This window comes from Nannobrachium achirus (genome assembly GCF_963921795.1).
Source record: "Nannobrachium achirus genome assembly, chromosome: 11".
Classification (NCBI taxonomy): domain Eukaryota; kingdom Metazoa; phylum Chordata; class Actinopteri; order Myctophiformes; family Myctophidae; genus Nannobrachium; species Nannobrachium achirus.
Window position 1 is genome coordinate 33,998,337 of NC_137820.1, and position 21,689 is coordinate 34,020,025.

The window sequence follows — 21,689 nt, forward strand, 5'->3', positions numbered from 1 at the left end:
TCGCGTTGTGTGCTTGTAGATCTTCTGTTTTCACTACTTTTGTGAGACGGCCTTGAATGATGAAGCAGGGCTTTACTTTGCGAAAGAACGTACAAATTTGGAGATACAAGGTTTCCACCCGACAACGACGATATACTAGTGTTGTTGCTGCTCTTATACCACCATTATTACTGGGGTTGGTGGGGGCCAGACAGTAGCCGCCTATTGGGGAACCCTGGTCTACTGTATCTATCAATAAAGACAGGAAAAGCCCCAACATATATTTCAGAGGAACCTTGAAGCTCAAATGCAAGGTTCCCTCTAGATTTTTCTACTAGTGGTTCTTAAACGTTTTCATGTCAAGGTTATTCATGTCAAATTAATTGCGACCGAAGGTCGAAGTTTACTATGAGAAATGTTACAGCTTGTCTCTGTATCTGTACACATTTTTACAGTCTATGCATGGGTTGGTTCCCTTGACACATCACTGTGACATCACAGGTGACATGACTTATATAAAAGTCCATATATGGGTATTCCCCAGAATCCCTTTTATGCCCATATATGAATTTCCCTGATGTCATCGATATATATCACTGACCAGATGGCCAAGACATGGACCATATCTGTGTGGCTGGTTCAGATAGGGATCTCCATGTATGGGCATAAAATATAATGTATGTTGTGATGTCATGGGAACCACTCTAACAGAATCCCTTTTCTGAACTCTTTCGTTTTACACTTGGGCCAATACAAGTTACATTCAAGCTACATTATGTTGCTCATGCACGTTCACATTTTAGCTTGTTACAAATGAAACAACTTCTTGATTTTAACGCTGTCAGTTTTAGCTTTTGGGTTATATTTCTTAATTTAAAGTCCTACTGATTAGGAGTCAATACTTAATGGATGTTAAGTTAAGCTCACTGTGAGCTTGTATATCTGCTATTTTTCAATAGCAGATAGGTCTGTGCACAAGGTCTGTGCACCGTGCACAGACCTTTATCCTCCTTGTGAGCATGTGGATCTAGGTTCTCTGCCTTTGATTCTGTGACTCTCATCCTGTCTAAAATCAAATGCCCAAATAAACATTTAAAAAGAGAAACTACCGTATGTGTGTGCTAGACGGGTGTGGTTTGTGTTAGGCTGTTAGCAGATTGTCATTCGGGATACAGTTACACATCATTTAACAGGTGTGTGGTGCACCTGTAATTAATTGGACCGAACGTCTGGCATCTGAAGGCTGGCAGCTGTCATGCCAATGTAATTACAATCATTTATGGAAATTCCATCAAGCATGTCACTCCAGTTTGCCTCTCGGGCAATTGACATGCAGTGGCGTCAGTTCAGAAAAAGCTAAGGTATGGCAACATGACTGGTGTCTTGCACAGGCAAAGGCGCGCGTGCAAGACACCAGTCATGTTGCCATACCTTAGCAACAGGCATGATACATTTATTTTAAGAAGTACATTTTATTTTTTTCCCCGTTTCTACGGTTTCTTGGGCTGGATATGGCAGCCTGGAACGGTTGTTCAAGTGCAGCAAAGCTTGGCATGTTAGTAAACGTGCCACAATTAACAATAATGAATTGGTTCAAGGTTCAAGGTTGTACTTGTCTTTATTGTTACGTCTTTTGTACAGGTACATAAGAGTAAAATTTGTTTTTGTTTGGCATCCTTCAGACAATGCAGTCGTATATCAAAAAGCAATATAATAACAGCTTACCACATCTAAAAATAATAATAATAATAATCTAAAAAGGTGTAAATAATAGAAAGACGTAAAAAAAGAGAAGATAAAATAAAGGAGTGCAAAAGGCAAAAAGAGCAACAGGAAAAGAAAAGAGCATCCTCAGATGTACATGTGCAAAAAGTTTGGCATATTCTATACGCCACAGCATATTTTTCCAGTAGTTGCTACTGTACTGTACTTAACTTTTGTAAACATCACCGCTGCACCTGTGCAGCTGACCTGCAGAACCTGGGAATATACAATTTTGTCAAGATGGGGAAAATACAAGTGTGGAGAATATAATTATAATTTGTATTTGTAGTTATTTTACTGTAATTTAACAACATAATAACCAGCACAGATAGACGAAGAGACATTCATGGATTTATATTTAAAAGTAACTTTTATTTCCCCCCTAGATCCAGGGTATGGAAGCTGTATACCCCTGCCATACCCAATTGACGCCCCTGTTGCCATGGCATAGATGCAACACAGTTTTGAACTGCCTTAGAGTTCTTAGAGTTCATGTTTAATCACAGTATTTTTTTCAAACACATTTTGGTACACTGTATGAGTGAATCTGAGTGAATCAATGAGTGAGTTTTTTAAATAAAAAGAAATCCCATCCAGTGAGAAATAGCTATACTGTGATTAATTAAACAAAATCAATCCGTTAAAGTAACTGCTTCTTTGTGATCTGAAAGCACATTCTTTGGTGTAAATTGACACTACTTTATTTTTCATGGAATCTTTTAGATTTGTTTGTTTGTTTTAAAATCGATACAATTATTTTATTTATTTATTTACTTGAGTCGTGACCCTTTAAAAATGATCCGTGACCCAGATATGGGTCCCGACCCACTGTTTGGGAAACAATGGTTTGATAGCATGTTAATTAGATAGATGGATGCCAGGTTCATTTGTTGACCTAGCATCCTATAGTTTCAATGCACCTCAAGGCGTTGTGTGCTTGTAGATCAGCTATTTTCACTAGTTTAAATCATTTTTTGAAATGATATTACAAAACGAACGGTTTTTTTCCCGTTTTTTTTATAAGGTTCTTCCTATGATCCTAGACAACTGAGGCGCTACACCGTATTTATAACGGTACATTTGATTCTTTACCTTGTGTTTACCTTGCTTAGGGGACCCCTAGGGGTCCTTGGGGGTGGTTCCAGGGATTCCCCAGCTAAATGATTGATAGCAAGGCACCAAATGAAACTCTTGCAGAGTCTGTAACTCTGAGAGTGTACACATGGATCCAAATGGACCCTTTACAGGTGTGTAACTCTGAGAGTGTACAAATGGAACCAGATGGACCCTTGCAGGTCTGTAAATCTGAGAGTGTACAAATGTAACCAAATGGACCCTTGCTGGTCTGTAACTCTGAGAGTGTACAAATGGAACAAAATGGACCCTTGCAGGTCTGTAACTCTGAGAGTTTACAAATGGAACCAGATGGACTCTTGCAGGTCTGTAACTCTGAGAGTGTACAAATGGAACCAAAGCCTCTGAGATGTAGTTGAGTATAAGGCCTTTTGGGAAAATGGAAATACTCAAGTAAAATTAAAGGATCTCAAAATTATACTTAAGGACTGTACATGAGTCAACATACTTATATAAATACTAGTAATCCACCACTGGGAATTTGGGCACAGAAATCTTCCTAATTGCTACTACTGTGCATTCATGGACACAGATCATGATTCACGTACATCCTGCTTCATACTAAACTTCATCCCAGGCATCATGTTTAAGATGAAGGAGGGGTAAACATTAGATTCCGGGTGTTGCCAGCTTGTGTTTTCATAACACGAGCACTAGCATTTACTGTAGCATTAGTAAAATGTTACATCACGGTGAATTCAGTGCATGGCAAATCCACGACTCGTGAGAGCTTTGGGATTTGTGTGCCATAAATGTGAGCTTGTGAGAAAGCAGAAGAGACAACAGAGAAACGTCAGAGATACAGACAGACAGAGACATTAGAAGGGCAGACAGATATCAAAGAGAACGACAGACAGACAGACATATAAGGGCAGTCAGATATCAAAGAGACAGATGGAATGGATTGTGTACTTACTGTATTTACTCAGCAATATCAATGTTTTAATTTCTGAACCACAGCCTTCTTGTCCAAGATCCGGGTTAACTTTTTATTTCATTGGGAAGTGAGGCGTACAATCAGAGTTACAGACCTGTAAGGGTCCATTTGGTTCCATTTGGTTCTACACCGTGTGGTCCAGGAACCACAATGGTCCCTGGACCACACTTTGAGACCCACTGGTGTAGCAGAGTGTTTCCAGTGAGCCAACATGCAAAATATCACTCAGCATCCTGACTCTGTTTGACCAGAATGGAACAGAGCCTTCAATAGTGTCATTGGTACAAAAGTACTGAGGGCGCAAAGTAGGCCTACTGCAGGCGGCAGCGCACACCTGGTGAGGTGCTGCTGACCTTGGTAATGATAAAATAAAGGAGAAGAAAAGGCTGCTCTCTCGTAGCCACGATGCAATTTTTATTTACAGAAGAGAAACCCAACGTTTCGACCTTTAAACCGGTACCCCACTTTGACCTCCAAGCCCTTTTAGAGATTTCAGCCCCTGCCTCTCTAACATTCGCTGCACGTCCCTGCTCATCAGTATATGTTATCACTCATCTATTTAACTCTTCATCTCCTCTCCTCGTGTCCAAGGTGCCTCGGATGACTTATCACTGTGGGGTGGAAACCTCCTTGTATTTAGTCGCAAGCTCTTGTTGATAGGTTCAAGCTTTATAAAAAGGGTTAGCCTTTTTAAATCATGTTTCTGACAGTCTGCCGAGGTTTAACTTGGAGCCACATTCTCAATCTGCCATTTCACACATCGCTGAGACACTGGAGAGACTGGGGGGTTCAATGCTTGTCAATAACTTTATTTTAGTTTGCTAAGTGCTTAACTAAAACAGTGAGAGAAAGCAGTTTGAGATCGGACGGAGAGTGGTTATCCTACAGATACACAACATTATAAAGTGAAATAACCTTTATAAAACCAATTTTGTCTCAGACTCAGACCAAGAGTGAATGGTCTGCGGACCACCAAAGGGTCCCCGGGGGCCCCTGGTCTATTCCATGGCCAACTGAGTGCTGTACTTTACTTGAGTATTTTTTTTTTTTTTGGAAGCTTACGACTATGGCTTAAATTTCAAGAGCTCTCCCTTAGGCAACAGAGTCTTATGCACACCTGATCAAAGCTTAGCGATGGGTGCGTAGGCGGGGGTCAACATCATTTCAAACATGCACAAGAAGTACAGGGCCCGCACACCATCTTCAACTTGCCAAAAAAACTCTCTTTATTTAATGCAACGTTTCGGTCAAAGACCTTCAGATGCCTGAAGAAGGTCTTTGACCGAAACGTTGCATTAAATAAAGAGAGTTTTTTTGGCAAGTTGAAGATGGTGTGCGGGCCCTGTACTTCTTGTGCATGTTTGAAAAGAGCTCTCCCTTGCCGCCTGCACTCAACAGAGAGGGTGAGAGATAAAGGAAAAGTAGGCCACTGACTCGATACAAAACACGTTTATAATCTGATTCCTCCTTTCCTTTCTTTTTTCTTTTGTTTAATAAAATGTTGATTCACACAACCAGGTCACACAACCATTCAAGAGACAGGGAGGGAGAGAGAGTACGTAACAAAATGTGTTTTGGAGCAGATTGTGGTCATCATGTTTCCATTGTTGACCTGTAACCTTCTGTTCGCCTTCTTTTAGAATACAAGACAGCCCAGAAACACCAGTGTAACGGTCCCGTCCCCCTGTCTGTCTATATGATATGAATGCTATATTCTATAGCATTCACATCATTGTGACATTAGTAATTATGCATATTCCGATGGACAATGGGAGGGAAGTATATGCAGTTGGACATGTAGTGTAAAAAACATCACAAGGATGCAGCTGGGACGTATCATCAGTGATGTAGCCTGGGGTCGACGGGTGTTTCGGGTCTCGCAACATCATACACCCTCGCCCAGGTGACCCAGCCGGGGTTGATCAAGTCCCGACTTACGTCCCAGTAGCTATCCACGATCAGTCCTATTAGGGAAAGACAGGGTCACTCAATGTGCAGCACCGGAACTACTCTGCCAGGATTGGGGAGCCATTCTGGCGCGTGGAAGAACTAGGCTCTATGGGTTGACTCCTGGCCGGGCTCCTCCTACGTCTTACCAGGTCCTCTCCTGCTCTCACCAGGTTCAGAACCTGTGCGTTGCACCAGACCCCAATCCAAACATTCCATTCAGCTGCTGCAGTTGAATGGCCCTCCTAAAGGCCTCACCGTGGATTTGTTGGGCTTCTTCCTCACGGAAGACATTATATCATTATCATTATATTATAGTTTGCATATGTGACCAGTAAATATTTTGAGCAGCTGCTCAGAATTATAGCGTAATTTTTTGTTCTTTAGTTTTTTGTTGACAGATTATAATATATTATACTGTTTAGACTGATGATAGGTCTTTGGTTTACCTATGATCCTAGATTACTATTTCTATGCATCTGATATGTTACCTCGTGTTCTCCTTGCTTACTATAAATCGATCTGGCGTCTGCCAAATGCCTAAATTGTAAATTGTAAGTTGAACTTGTACTTTGCACCTTAATAAAAAGGCAGTATGTGTATCAATGATGTAGCTCCAGTTCGTCCTCCTTACCTCTGTTGCCATTGACCTGCATGTGCCTGTGATAGACCGTGCCTGCTGCCAAAACCTGCCTGGTTCATGTGCAGTGGAACCCCCTCCCTGTCCAATTTAGGCATTTAGCAGGACAAACTGGTTCCGTGAGTTCATCTCTGTATACAAGATGCTTGTTTCATGAGGAGAAGAGGACATGTTTCCTTAAGCAGTGACAATGAGAGCCGTGTGGATAAAGCGTCCTATTATAAAGCTGTTGCTGGGAGCAATTCTTCTGGCCTGCTACATGTTTTACAGGAATGGATACAACCCATTAAAAACAAATGAAGATGAGAGGGACAAAGCACCTTTGGGATTGGCACCAAGATTTGCCGTTTTGGAGCCAAGATTTTCACCTTTGGAGCCGAACGTCAGTAGTCTCTGTGAGTTGGGCAATCATTTATCCTCCTCCCTAATGCAACTAATTTTCAAATATTAATAATCAGGAGCGTTGCAGGTAGCAGCAATCTCAAATTCTCAGATATACAGTGCATATACTGTATGTACTACACAGCTGTCTGTAAGTGTGTATACACTATGTAAACACACACACATGCACGCCTGTAATAGATGTTCAGTATATAAATAATACATTAGTTATTATACTTTGATAATATTTGGAATTTACCAATATCACAGATTATTCATGAGTTTAAATGCCAATTGACAAGTTATTTTCAATTGTTTCTATCCGGAACGGATATTCTCTCATGTTTTCCTGGAGACATACTGTTTCTTGTGTAGAATGATTTACATATTTTCTTACCCTCTCCACCAACATCAATTAGACTGGTAAATGGCGTCTTATTTTAATTACCTGTCAATCAATCAATCAGTCTGGTGGCAAGATGGAAGGGAAATATGGATCGGTTTCTTTGAACAAATAATGTTCACCCATTCAGCAAATTATATTTTAGTCCATGTCAGATGCTGAGTGACGGCACAAAACCTGGTCGATGCCCCATGCATGTATTCTGGATATTGATATTGCCTTGACAGATAATGCCTATGCAAAGTACATTACTATTGATTCCACATCAACTAAATAAACACATTTTGGCAGAAAACATACCCCCCAAAAATTGCTAATTGATTCGATATGAATGCATTAACTGCCAAATTGATATTAAATGAGCTATCATGTTGCAAATTATTTTCCCACCTGCATCGATTTTCTCCCTTCTCATTCTTGATGTGTCTCATTTTGTTTGTTGACAGACCACTTGATTAGAATGTTGGAACAAAAACAGGGTGACATGCAAAAACTGCTTGCAGAAGACCTCGAGAGTCACAGAGTATTGGCTCAAAACCAGTATGCCATGCAAAAACTGCTTGCAGAAGACCGCGAGGGTCACAGAGGAGTCATAGCTGCGATGAAAGCCTCACTGGTGAAGAAGCAGCTAGTGCCAGAAGAACAAGCTGACCAGAGGACAGTACAGGCAAAACAAGCTGACCAAAGGCCAGTACAGGGAGAACAACCTGACCAGGAGCCAGCAAAAAAGGAGAAACTGAAGACGAAGAATAAGAAACTGTTCCCCAATTCTTACTTGTTCAAGAACAACGACTGGGGGGATAATCTATCTGAAGATGACCAGAAAGAGGCACAAGCTCTGTTTGAGAAATACGGTTACAATGTCTTTCTCAGTGACCGTCTACCTTTAGATCGAGTTCTTCCGGAAACCCGCCATCCCAGGTAAATGTGTGTTTTTGTGAAATGTATTCTCCTTAGTCCGAACAAGACCCAGCCTAGACCAGTGGTTCTCACCCTGTGGGCCGCAAGGGTATAGTGGGACCCCAAATATTTGGCAAAACGCTAAGAATCATGCATTTTACTGCAGTTGTCGATTCCATCAATCCAAGCTGGTCGGAACATATATCAATATTTAACATTTAAGGGAAACTATAGGTTACTTTAAGCCTATTTTTAATGTATATAAATATTTTAGTAGTCATTTCCCTTTATCAGCCACTATATTATTGTGCTGGGGTGTTTCCTTGCCGAAAGACACATCCCTCTGGCTGTATTTTGGTTCTGTTCCACTGTTTATGTTGACACTCGTCCCTTGCAGGGACAAAAAGGTCTGTGAGGGGAGGGGGGAGCTCGGCCAGAGCTCTTGATTGCTCCCTTTGAACTTCAAAGGGGTTGTGCACTTAGTTGATTGATTGGGCCATACAAGTGTCAAACTGTGCTCGCTAGTGATCTCTCTAATCAATAAGCATCAAAGACAGGCTACCTGTTTGATTCCTGCCAGATAGGGGAGGGGGAGGGGGAGTGTATTTGTATACACACCGACTTGCCTAGTTCCCCTTTAAAATAAACATGCTCTGAAAATTCACGCATCCCTCCCATCGAACCACTTAACAATTGGCCAGATGGGTGGGCTGTGAATGCAGTGAATATACATTTTCAAGGGGGCCCTTATCCAGAAAAGGTTGAGAACCACTGCCCTAGACCAGTGGTTCTCAACCTTTTAAGGCAGCGACCCCCAAAATAATCATATTTTAACTGGGGGACCCCCCCACCCTGATGAGCACTAAGAGTTGAGGCATTACATTTTGTATAGCACGGTTCTATTGTGAAAATAGCTGATCTACTTGCTTTCTTACTTAATATGTATGGATTTTTATACCTTGAGTTTTCATCCCTACAGCACCCACATTTTACTGTATTATTATTATCTGTGCATAATAATCACTTAAAATGCAGCATAGATTATGTTAAATGCATGCAAATGCATCACACTTTACTTAGCCCCAACAATGAAGTGCTATGATGAATTATGCATTATTATAGATGCATCCATGTCACTTTACATTACAATGACTCATGATACTTCATGGGCTATTGTATATGTATTACATATGCATTATGTATTACAAGCAGTCAGTCAAGAGTGCCTGATAATGCACTATGAGTGTCCTCATAATGCATTATAGATGTGGTCTTCATAAGTTTTCAAATCCATCGAACACTTGGACTTAAAGGGGAAGACCACCCATTTTCAATATTGAAATATGTCATTAATATACCTTAGAGGAGTTGTGTGGAAATAGAAAAAAAGTTCCACCCCTTCTGTGTTGCCTAAAACTGGAGGATTGATTTTGGGGTTTGTATTGTAAAGTACAACTTGATGACATCACACATTGTACTTTACAATAGAAACCCCAAAATCAATCCTCCAGTTCTAGGCAACACAGAAGGGGGGGCACTTTTTTTCTATTTCCACACAACTCCTCTAAGGTATATTAATGACAGAGTTCAATACTGAAAATGGGTGGTCTTCCCCTTTAAGTCATTATAATTCATTATAAGTGTAATTATAATGTTTTATGAATGTTGATATAGTGCATGATGTGTAGTTATGAAGCATTATGAATGCCCTCATCTCATAATGCATTATAAATGTGGGCTTCATAGAAAGTGTTACCCTTATTTCTAACCTTTTCCTCAGTGAAAACAAATACAAGAATACAAGAACTGCCCCACGAGCAGTTGGCGTGAGGTCGGCGGAAAGAATTAGGGCGAGCGATCTGGTTACCCACTAGACTGCCACAATATGTTCTGATGAATACATTTTGTTGTACTTGAATAGGTGTAAAGAAAAGGAGTACCCAAAGGACCTTCCGAGTATCGGAGTGGTGTTGATTTACTTGGACGAGGCTCTGTCTATCATCAAGAGAGCCATGCGCAGCATCATTGACCGAACACCCAAACACCTACTGAGAGAAATCATTCTGGTGGATGATCACAGCTCCAATGGTTGGTATAATAAGAACAGCTTTTAATTAAAGATCTTATGACATCAATTTGTTTATTTTTCTTTTCTTTTTTTGCCATTATTCCTGACCTCAATTACACCAAAAACTGACCTTTCAACATTTTTCTGTAATCTGTCGTTTTTTTTAATAATTAGGCTCAGAAAGGTGAGTTAATATGACTCTGGACGTACGCGTCATCATCCAGGGGAGGGTGTGGTTGTAGGGGAGGGTGTATCACCTTTGCTGTTACTTTACATTGTGTTTGCATCGGTCCAATGCGCCAATTACCATTCATCACTCGGGTTGTTGCGTTCACCCTCACCTACAACCACACCCTCCCCTGGAAGATGATGCGTACGTCCAGGGGCAAATTAACTCACTTTTCCGTTGCCTAGTAATTCAAAAAACTACAGATTACAGAAAAAACACTGAATGTTGAAAGTTTCGTTTTGTGTGTGTGTGTGTGTGTGTGTGTGTGTGTAATTGAGGTAAAAAAAAAACATGAACAAAAATTAATAATAATACATTTGATGTCATAAGACCTTTAAAAGATGATGATAAATTGTGATTGGCTACTTAGGGAATTAAAGGCCTAGAAGGCTACATACACCTTTAGATGTACTTATTATTTGAGTTTGAGTGTACTTACTATGTCTGTTTTTCCTTCTAAACCCAGAGGACCTTAGGGGGGACCTTGACATATACGTCAAGTCCATTCAGGGTCAGAACCCAGGCCTTAGTGTTGACAGAGTGAGGCACGGGGAGCAGCTGGGGTTGGCCCAGTCCAGGATCTCTGGATGGAGGGCTGCTACTGCTGACGTGGTGGCCATCCTGGACGCTCACATCGAGGTCCAGGTCATGTGGTAGGTAACATTGTATGCCCACATTTGGTCAGTGGTGTAAAGCAGTGTTTCTCAACCTTTTTTCTGCATGGGCACACTTTTCATGTCCCAAGAATCCATGGGCACACCAACATAATGCAGGGGTGTAAATATCGTCACTGTCGGGAAGAAACCTTGTATCTCCAAGTTTCAAATTTGTAAGTTTCTTCGCAAAGTAAAGCCCTGCTTCATCATACAAGGCTGTCGCACAAGCACACAACGCCTCGCGGTGCAAGGCATTGCGTGCTTGTAGATCTGCTGTTTTCACTAGTTTAAATCATTTTTAAAATGATAAATACAATACTGGCTTTCAAGCAGTTTCAAGGGGCACACTTGACCCTTCTCAGGGGCACACCAAAGGTCCCCAGGCACAGTGTAAAGTACATTTACTTAAAGGACTTCATATAATTGGTCCTCACTAATGTTCATGATACAATAGCATATTTTTTTTCTACTTGGTCTGTGTCTCAGAGGAGGGCTGTGGGCAGGTCAGAAAACCATCATCATCAATGGGGAATCCAATCTAATAGAAAATGCAGGCTTTCTATTCCTGAAAAGTTGCAATGTTAAAAAGTTTGTCAAACGATGTCACAAGATGTTGGGTTTCAGAACTTCCCACAGCTCTCCTAAGAGAGAGAGAGAGAAAAAAAGGTTCTATTTAGTGAGGACCTATTATATGAAGATAGGTTGAAAAGTGGCAAAGTCGTCCTTTAAGTACTTTACAATTTTGAGGTATTTTTTTTACTTTACTGGAGTATTTCCAATTTTCAATACTTTTACTTCTACTCCATTACATCTCAGAGGCAAATATTGTACTTTTACTCCATTACAATTATTTGAAAACTTTATTTACTTGTTACTTTGTAATTTTGATTATTATTACCAAATATACATTACCCACTTCAGTCCAATATATATTTTGAAATATTCTTAATTTGAAAATAGCCGATCTACAAGCTCACAATGTGTCGCGAGTTTGTAGATCTGCTAATTTCAAATATTTTTATACATTTGAAAACTTGTGAAATGGGACATTCTGCATAATGAATACTTTCTACTTTTACATACATTTTTGATACCAATACTTTTGTACTTTTACTCAAGTAAATGTTTATTTACAGCCTTTTACTTTTTATAGAGTATTTCTACATTACAGTATTGATACTTTTATAGTGTTCAAAACATGCTTCAGAGGAAAGAAGCAGGATGATTTGAACCCACAACCTTTGGGTCATGTTATTGTCGTTTTTCAGGCAAGGACCCCTTAGCTGAGAGAAAGATGAAGCAGGGACCCCTTAGCTGAGAGAGAGATGAAGCAGTGACCCTCCCACTGCATTATTGTATAAAATTGTGTTTCAGATTTAACTTTTTCATAGTTTTCATAGATGACTTCATAGACTTGTTTGACAGCACTATCATCCTGTTATTGTGTACATTGATGTTTTTCCCCCAGATATTTAAGCACTTAAACCTTCAGTAATGTTTGGCTCTGTAGGCTACTTGATCTGTGCTTAAGTTCTTCCCCACACCACACCGAAAACAGCTGATTTACAAGCTCACAACATCTTCAGTGAATGAAATGTTAGGGTTCAGGACTAGTGGTTAATGTTAAAAATCATACAAAGATTTGGTATGTCCATGGCAAAAATAGAATGTTGACCAAAACGTCCCCCAAAAGCCAACATGGGTAGTTTTTATTGGCAGGCTGATCCACAGATATAAAAAGCTAGATACCTCATTAGCTGCTATGTCTATGGGCTGATATGGGCTGGTGTATCAATGGGGTAATGCTGCACTCTAGTGGTGATTTAGGAAATAGCTTCCAGCAGTACACCATTGAGTGACATTTAGATACAGTATAAACAGAGCGGCCAGTCTTTTTTTGTAATATTATTTAAATTGTAATGAGAGAAAAATAAAAGCTGCTATTTGTTCCAAAAAGCTTTATACCCTGTATATATACGACACAATGTGACATAGCTCGGTTTACACAATGCTGTACCCCCTCCAACTGTATATATGTTCCCCCTTTTCAAGTGTTTTTATTATATTTTGACACTTGCTTTGACTTTGGTGTTTGTGTGTCAGTACAGCAGAGATGTTCAGATGCAGTGGTGTAAAGTAACCAAGTTCATTTACTTGTACATTGTAACATTGTACTTTTACTCCACTACAGTTTTTGAAAACTGTAGTTGCTAGTTACTTTGTAGATATTGGTTATTATTACAAAACATAGCCGATCTAAGCTCCCAATACGTCAAGAAAATATTCGTAAAATATATCGTCAAATAAATATTTAATGAAGTCACGGAGAAGACAATTAGTAAGGGGAACATAAGAAAATCTGCAAAGTAAATCGTTACCAAGAAATTTCTTCACCAATGTGTTTCTAAAGGTGTGTATTAATATGTACTAAAAGGTTGAAATTGAACTCCCGGGGGAAACGAAAAACATTCCGTGGGCTACAAATGGCCCCTACAAAACGGTGAAAAGTGATGATTCATCACTAAACCATCGTTTTGTGCGTCCGTTTTTAGCCCAAGGATTGTTTTTCATGCAAAACAAATGCTTGCAGTGGATTCAGCATCATGAAACACCCCTAGTTTGACCCCTCACATGCTACTTAAAGCATATTTATTTTTTGTATTTTTTTCCTGCATAGTAAATTAATGGGACACAAATACAAATCCGTTTTTTATGAGGTTTCCCCCGGGAGTTGAATTTCAACCTTTTAGTACATATTATTACACACCCTTAGAAACACATTGGTGAAGAAATTTCTTGGTAACGATCTACTTCGCAGATTGGTCAAATATCTTATAAAATCCCCTTACTAAATAATGGAATACAGTTGTGAGTTTGGTTATTGTGCCAGAATGTTCTAGTAAACAGGAAAGAAAACAATTGGAGGATTTGCACTGGGTCAGGCTGACCTAAAATGGTGTAACTTCTTATGAGATTTCCTGTGCCAAGATGTAGGGCCACAATAATTATAAAAACACACCCACAATCCTATTTCATCAGTCCTGTCTGCAGATATGGCTACGTTGATATATTAACGTGGGTGTGTAAACACTTGAAACAAATTGAGGAAATTAAGGATTGAGGAAATGAAGAGCTATGGAGGCCTCTGTTGACAGGAGCAGTATGAATATCCATGATATTACTGCTTTTCTATTCACCTCCCTACCAACATACAGGTTTACAGTTTAGGCATTTAGCAGACGCTTTTAATCCAAAGCGACTTACAATAAGCAGGTAATACATCACTATAATATACAGTATATATATATTTATATATATTCTTTTTAATATTTAGTTTTGTTCTTATTGTTTGTTTTGAAAGTATCAGATATTTTGTTTCTAATGTAAGATGAAGTGACAAAAAGGGTAGGCACCATAAGCTGCGGCTTCAGCCTAATCCTTTTCGGCAACATTTTGTTTAATTATTTAAATTGCTATTGTTTTAATTGTTTTCTTTTAAACATTGTACTTTGAAACCGAAATAAAATCATACCATACCATATAATAAGCAAGATAATATGTCAGTACATCAACAACAATATAACAAATGCATAGGAATATCAATCTAGCAAAAAGATTAGACCATGCACCTAATCAGTAATAAACATTTCTAAAACCTAAAAAAAAATGGTCAATGAGTGTTACAGTAGTGCTATGGGTTTAGGTGGAGTCTGAAGAGGTGCGTCTTCAGTCCACGGCGGAAGCTAGGGAGTGAGTCTGTAGTTCTAAGTGCGACAGGAAGTTTATTCCACAGTTTGGGGCCAGGAGGGCAAATTGTCTAGGACGAGCGGATTTTTGTCCTGGGGTTTTTAGCGAGGTGTTTCATTTGATCCTCCCAGTGAGCTATTTTAAAGCTATTTTAAAGTATAACATTTGTTTCCTTTGGTGTCTTTTTAAATTACTACAACTGAAATTCTTGTCACAATGTGTACACTGGAAATGTTTTTTTCTCCAGTGTGGAATGTGGATGCGCTGGTGTGCCTTCAGACTACTTGACACACTGAAACACTTTTTACACTGGTGACATCAATGAGGTTTTTCTCCAGAGTGGAGACACTGGTGTCTCATCAGGCTAGACGACCTATTGAAACTCTTGTCACAATGTTTACAGTGAAAAGGTTTTTCTCCTGTGTGGACATGCTGGTGTCTCTTCAGGTCAGATGACTGATTGAAACTCTTGTCACAATGTTTATGTTTACAGTGAAAAAGTTTTTCTCCAGTGTGAACACGCTGGTGCTTCTTCATGCTAGATGACTGTTTGAAACTCTTGTCACAATGTTGACAGTGAAAGGGTTTTTCTCCAGTGTGTATACGCTGGTGTTGCTTCAGGATAGATGACTGACTGAAACTCGTACCACAATGTTCACAGTGAAAAGGTTTTTCTCCAGTGTGAACACGCTGGTGGTTCCTCAGGCGAGATGAATCACTGAAACTCTTGTCACAATGTTTACATGGAAAAGGTTTTTCTCCAGTGTGAGTACGCTGGTGTCTCTTCAGGCTACATGACTCACTGAAATTCTTGTCACAATGTTTACAGTGAAAAGGTTTTTCTCCTGTGTGAACACGCTGGTGTCTATTCAATTGAGATGAGTAACTGAAACTTTTGTCACAATGTTTACAGTGGAATTGTTTTTCTCCAGTGTCTCCTGAGAGAGAGAGAGAGAGAGAGGGGGGGGGGGGTGTAGGGACAGAGCGGAGAGAGAGGAGGAGAGAAGGGGAGAGGCAGGTTAAAACTGGTTAGTATAAAATGAGGAGCAATTTACAGCTTCCCTGTTAATATTTCTGATTCCTCTTTTATTCCAACTCCCGCTTTCTTTCCCCCACACATGTAAGTCCTGTCCCTGTGTTTAACACTGACTGACCTCCACTGGTCTCCTCCCAATCGTCACTGTCTTCAGTGACTTCAGAGTCAGATGCAAGCTCGACTTCAACTTCAGAACGGTGTGAAGAGATGTCTTCATCATGGTCTTCACTTTTCACTGCTGGTGATGTCGATGCTGACCCCTCAGGCTCCTCCTGTTCCTCCTTAATGTGTGGAGGCTCTGGTTCCTCCTGTTCCTCCTTAATGTGTGGAGGCTCTGGTTCCTCCTGTTCCTCATTAATGTGTGGAGGCTCTGGTTCCTCCTGTTCCTCCTTAATGTGTGGAGGCTCTGGTTCCTCCTGTTCCTCCTTAATGTGTGGAGGCTCTGGTTCCTCCTGTTCCTCCTTAATGTGTGTAGGCTCTGGTTCCTCCTGAAGAAGACTGGAGCTCCTCTCCTGTTCAGGAGAAACCTCCTCTTTACACACAACCATGTGCTGGATGTCTAGGAGGAGAAAAACAACATGATAGCTAACACTGGATTCCTTAAAGCGATAGTCGATCCCCCACATTTTTTCGATTGATTACTCACTCCATGAAGACTTGAATGTATGGATATTTGTTTTTGTTACATTCCTAAGCCAGTGATGATACTAGCCCTGCATCCTGCGTCCCTGACGCATACTTTTAAATAAAGGATGCATTAAACTAAGCATCACTGCATCCCCAGGACGCATACAACTCTATCCTTCCTGCTATCTGTCATTTCACTGCACCAGCTGAGATGTGGTAGAGTCTCCACAGCTGTGCGTTCTGGCATTATTGATGAGATGATTGAGATTGTCTTGTAAATCCATGCTTCTGTCCTTTATTAACACTTTGAGTGCCAGCCCCCCCTGCCCCCCGTCCCTTACCAGTGCCACCATTAGGTCCCATTCATTTCTGCCCCAATTCCAGGGAATAAATTGGAAATGATCCGATATTCACATCGGAACAAAAATGGGAGGTTTGGTAAAAGAGGATTTTTTTTTTTACCCAAAAAATTTTGGAGTGATTTCGGTGAGCGGTTTTGGAGATAGGTGCTCGAGAGTGCGCACTGCGCAAACCAGTCAATAACCTCAGAAATCTAGATTCTGAGATATTTGAGTTCAAAGAAAAAAAACTTTAGGAAGCCATAGCAACAAATTGGTAAATGGTAACGGAACACAAGTACCCTTGACAGAAAGAATGACATGCCTACTTTCATTATGTGCAAAAAAAGTTAAAAAAATATTGTACCATCGTCTAGTTTCAAGGGGGCAAAGTGAAAAAGTATGAAATGACTCAGAAGGTAGAAATTGCCTTACATTTTGATAGAACTATGCACTGTGAATTCACTGTGTTTTTACCTGGTCTAGAAGGTCAGGAAGACAAAAAGTCAGAAAAGCGATGTCAACCTTTTATTTTATGGCAACATCGAACCCTAACCCTGGTGAGTACCTCACACATCCAGCATGAACATATTTATGTTCAACAATATTTACAAATATTTCCAAAAAAAAAGAAATCACAAATATGACTTCACAAAAATAAAATATAACTGGATAAAAGTAAAATAAAATAAATGTGCAGCAAGTAAAGAATAAATAAAATAATATAAAAGTCAGTACTGTACTGTACTGTATTCTCAAAAAAAGGCATTCAACAAGCCAACATTCAGGAGTCAAAGGCACCACAAATAAAGGTCAAAGATGGTACTGTTCACCGTGTGTGTGTGTGTGTGTGTGTGTGTGTGTGTGTGTGTGTGTGTGTGTGTGTGTGTGTGTGTGTGTGTGTGTGTGTGTGTGTGTGTGTGTGTGTGTGTGTGTTAGAGGTCTTCGGACCTGCCCGAGATCCGAAATTACCCGCGATCCGAACCGAACCGAGCCGGGTAACGGGGCCGTTTTCGAGCTTTTACCGCGGGGCGGGCCGGGGCCGGGGCCGTCTGCCCCGGTTCCCCGGGTATCTCCTGTTACCCGAGTGGAGCCGAGACAGGCCGAGATTGAAGTGAAAGTGAACGCAACAACTGCACCAAATAGATAACGCCAGACGATGGCACTAAAGATGCAGCATGTAATCTGTTGCATTGGTTGTGAGAACTGAGAAGTAGAACTCACTCAGTCACAACAACACTGACTGTATCAGTTGGATTGTTATTATTATCAAAGATATTAACGTAACGTTTTGGTTAACGGTTTACAATGGAGTTGTCATTGCGTGTTGTCATGCTCTGCAGAGCAAAATGGACACTCAAAGCAGAAAGATATAATGAACAACACATGCGACAGAAAACGATAGCATTAGCATTGGCTAGCCAAATAAGAAGGAATAAAAACATGGATTTATTTGTATTTACAAACTGTCCGCATTGACTTACTGGTCTGGGAAAAGATCATCTTTTGGCGAGAGCGAGAGGCACAGCGCCGCTGACAGCAACAGCAGCACCGTGGCGACGTTAGGTAAGAAATATGTCTGATACAACTCTTAATATAATAACGTTGGCATTCTTTCATTTCGGGGCGACAGGTTCGGGTCTCGGATCTCTCGTTCTGCTCGGGTATCGGATCCAATTTTTCTAATAACAGGCGGGGCCGTTCGGATCGGATCCATCACGTCTCGGGGCTGATCGGGTAACGGTTCTCAAATTCCAAATGATAGACGGGGCCATATGGGTCCGGGTCCATTTCCCCCGGGTCCTTTTGGGTTCGGGTAGTTCAAATTGGACCCGTGAAGACCTCTAGTGTGTGTGTGTGTGTTTGTGTGTGTGTGTGTGCGCCTCAGGTACCTCAAAATGGCCTGGTACCTGTTTCTTGCCATTGTTCTGGGAAAGTACGGCATGCAATGACAGGGTTTTGACCAGTGCATGGCAATCTCCGCCTTGTGAACGATAGCTGTGAGGAAGAGAAGTCCCAGAAAGTTCTTCAGCTCCCCTAGAGTGACATTGGTCCAGGCAGCGAACCTACAGTGTGTATGACCTATGCCTGACTCCTCCGCTCTCGCTATCTCAGCCATCATACTGTCCTCTCCATCCTTCCTCCATCCAGTCAGACTCCACGGGCCCTGTATATGATAGAAATAAATAAAAAATACTAAATGATCGTGCTTCTGTATAATTTGTATGTTCTTTAGCAAAGGCTGTCGCACAAAAGTAGTGAAAACAGCAGATCTACAAGCACATAACGCCTCGCGGTGCGAGGCGTTGTGTGCTTGTAGATTGCACATACAGTATGAAACAGAGCCGATACCTTTATGTAGGAAAATAATGCTGCTATGTGTACCCTGTATATATATAAAATGTCACAATGCGACATAGCTCTGTAAAATGAACAATGCTGTACCCCCTCCAACTGTATATATGTTCCCCATTTTCAACTGGTTTTTATATTGTATTTGTTATACTTGCTTTGGCAATGTAAACATATGTTTTCTCATGCCAATAAAGCTCCTTTGAATTGAATTGAATTGTATAATGTGGACCCAAAAAAATGCACAAAAAAAAAAAAAAAAACAATAGCAGGTCAGGCTTATTGATTGATTGAAGAATGTATTAGAAAGAGGTGGTAAAAAAAAGAACCTAGCCCCACCCTACCCTCCCCTTCTTTGTATATACTGTTTGTTTAGACTTACTGTCTTTTTTTGTTTTTCTTTACATATCTACTGCATAGTACTGTGTTCTATCTGTCTGTCATTCAATGTTATATGAGATACTTCAATGGTTTCCACTTTCCAGTGGAAATAAGCTTAGTCTTTTCATGGATCTCCTTTTAGTAGACCTTGTACCAGTGAACTGTACCGTCATGAAACTGTACCTTTTCCTATGCAAACTTCCAATAAAGTCTTCAATCAATCAATCAAAGTAGGCTACAGATGCATGGCTCATTTCAACAGGAACCACACTTTATGCAGCTCATACAGTGGTGTGTTCTAGACTCATATTTTATTGTTAGTTACTAGTTAGTGCCTAAAAAGGAGATCGGCTGTTGTTGTAGATCGGCTGTTTTCACTAGTCTAAATAATTTCAAATGATAAATGCAAAACGAGCGGTTTTGGACATAAAAAGTTTTCACTCCCTCCATCACGGAGGTATAGAGGCCGACGCCGAGCGGCGCCATGCCCAGGAGGGTCTCCCAAATCGGGCTTGAGTTGTGGAGGGTGGTCGCTAGTGCTTTGGAGGTTCCAGGGCGAGCGCCCCCACCCCGGGGCTCGCGATCAAACCTTTTGGGAACCACTGTTCTATACTAGGCTGTGATGTGATGTCCTTGGCTCATTATCGCCAAAATAAACAATGTTCTACTTCTAACGTGAGTGGCACGTAGTATGCAGTGAAGAATATAGCCTAAAATCAGCGTTTCTGAATGTCGACTTTACAATGAAATGGATGCTTCTCTCGTTTGGGTCGGGACCCATTTGTGAGTCGCGGAGACAGTTTTATGGTTTATGGGCCATATATTTCATACATTTTGATACATTATACAGCACTTATCTCATATAACATTGAAAGACAGACGTATAACAAAGTGAAACGTAGAGAACATACCGCAGCACAGCTCAGCAGTGCATCCTACAGGGCGCGCGGAGAAACCGTAGCAATCGGTGGTCTGTCCCTGGCAGCATGCATGCCTCTCCGTAGAAGGAGCCCTTATGGCCGCCAGAACCAAAATCGAGGCCGTGGATGTACCAGCGGAGGTCCTCGCTGATGAACCGATCGCCCGTAGAAGGAGCTCTTCTGGCCGCCAGAACCAAAATCGAGGCCGTGGATGTACCAGCGGAGGTCCTCGCTGATGAACCGATCGCCCGTAGAAGGAGCTCTTCTGGCCGCCAGAACCAAAATCGAGGCCGTGGATGTTCCAGCCGAGGCCTTCGCTGATGAACCGATCGCCCGTAGAAGGAGCTTTTCTGGCCGCCAGAACCAAAATCGAGGCCGTGGCCCGTGGGTGTAGCAGCCGAGTACCTCCGTGATATCTCTATCTCTCTAAATAATACTAAATCTAATGATTTTATAACTAATTCTAGCTCATTCTCTCAATATATCTCTCTCTCCCTCTGATTGCTGTGTCCGGTACGGTAAAAGTCACTGAACTCTTTGAGACTCTTGTTTCTGGGGGGAACCGGCCAACCAGCATGCTTGAATTTGGTCACATAAGCGTGTGATGTCATGCAGGGGCGTCAATTGGGTATGGCAGGGGTATGCAGCTGCCATACCTTGACAGGGGGAAATAATAAAAATGTACTTTTCATCGTGCCTGTTGCTAAGGTATGGCAACATGACTGGTGTCTTCACCAGACACCAGTCATGTTGCCATACCTTAGCTTGTTCTGAACTGACGCCACTGAATTGTCATGCATGACGACCGTCCCATCGTCCAAAAGGGCTGTATCTTGGTTACCGCATAGATCCAACACTGTACTACTGTAATATGAAAAAAAAGCATCTGGCGTCATATGACGCCAATATTATTTTCTGGCATCATTGCCAAGGTCGTGTCGGACGTCATATGACGCCCTGGCACTGAAAGTGTTAAGGTCAAACATTCCATCTTGCTCTTGTTTCTGCTTGCTTTCTCTACTGATCTGGTGCTTGCTATGCGAACACTTCGAGGGCGTATATGGATCTGCCTGTCTATCTGACGCTAAACTTATATACTCTCATGCTCTTGTCATCATGATGATGTCACAATGAGTCACAAGTGCCATATCAGCTAAGTCCAAATATGGAGTCCATATTGTGGCAACAGTAGTAACCATGACAACTTGGACTCAAACTCACTCTGACATACTGTGTAACCATGGCAATCT

The 21,689-nt window shown here is 41.1% G+C and overlaps 1 protein-coding gene across 1 annotated transcript in view; it reads left to right on the forward strand.

The window, feature by feature from the left end:
• Positions 1 to 7,669: 7,669 nt before the first annotated feature.
• Positions 7,670 to 21,689, forward strand: part of LOC308294294 (putative polypeptide N-acetylgalactosaminyltransferase 8) — a gene marked incomplete at both ends in the record, with an annotated part of 105,155 nt that continues 91,135 nt past the window's right edge. Inside the window, 3 exons of the mRNA XM_080737022.1 lie at positions 7,670 to 8,106; positions 10,007 to 10,173; positions 10,849 to 11,035. Of these exons, the coding sequence (XP_080593148.1) occupies positions 7,670 to 8,106; positions 10,007 to 10,173; positions 10,849 to 11,035 (791 nt within the window). The remainder of the gene's footprint in view (positions 8,107 to 10,006; positions 10,174 to 10,848; positions 11,036 to 21,689) is intronic.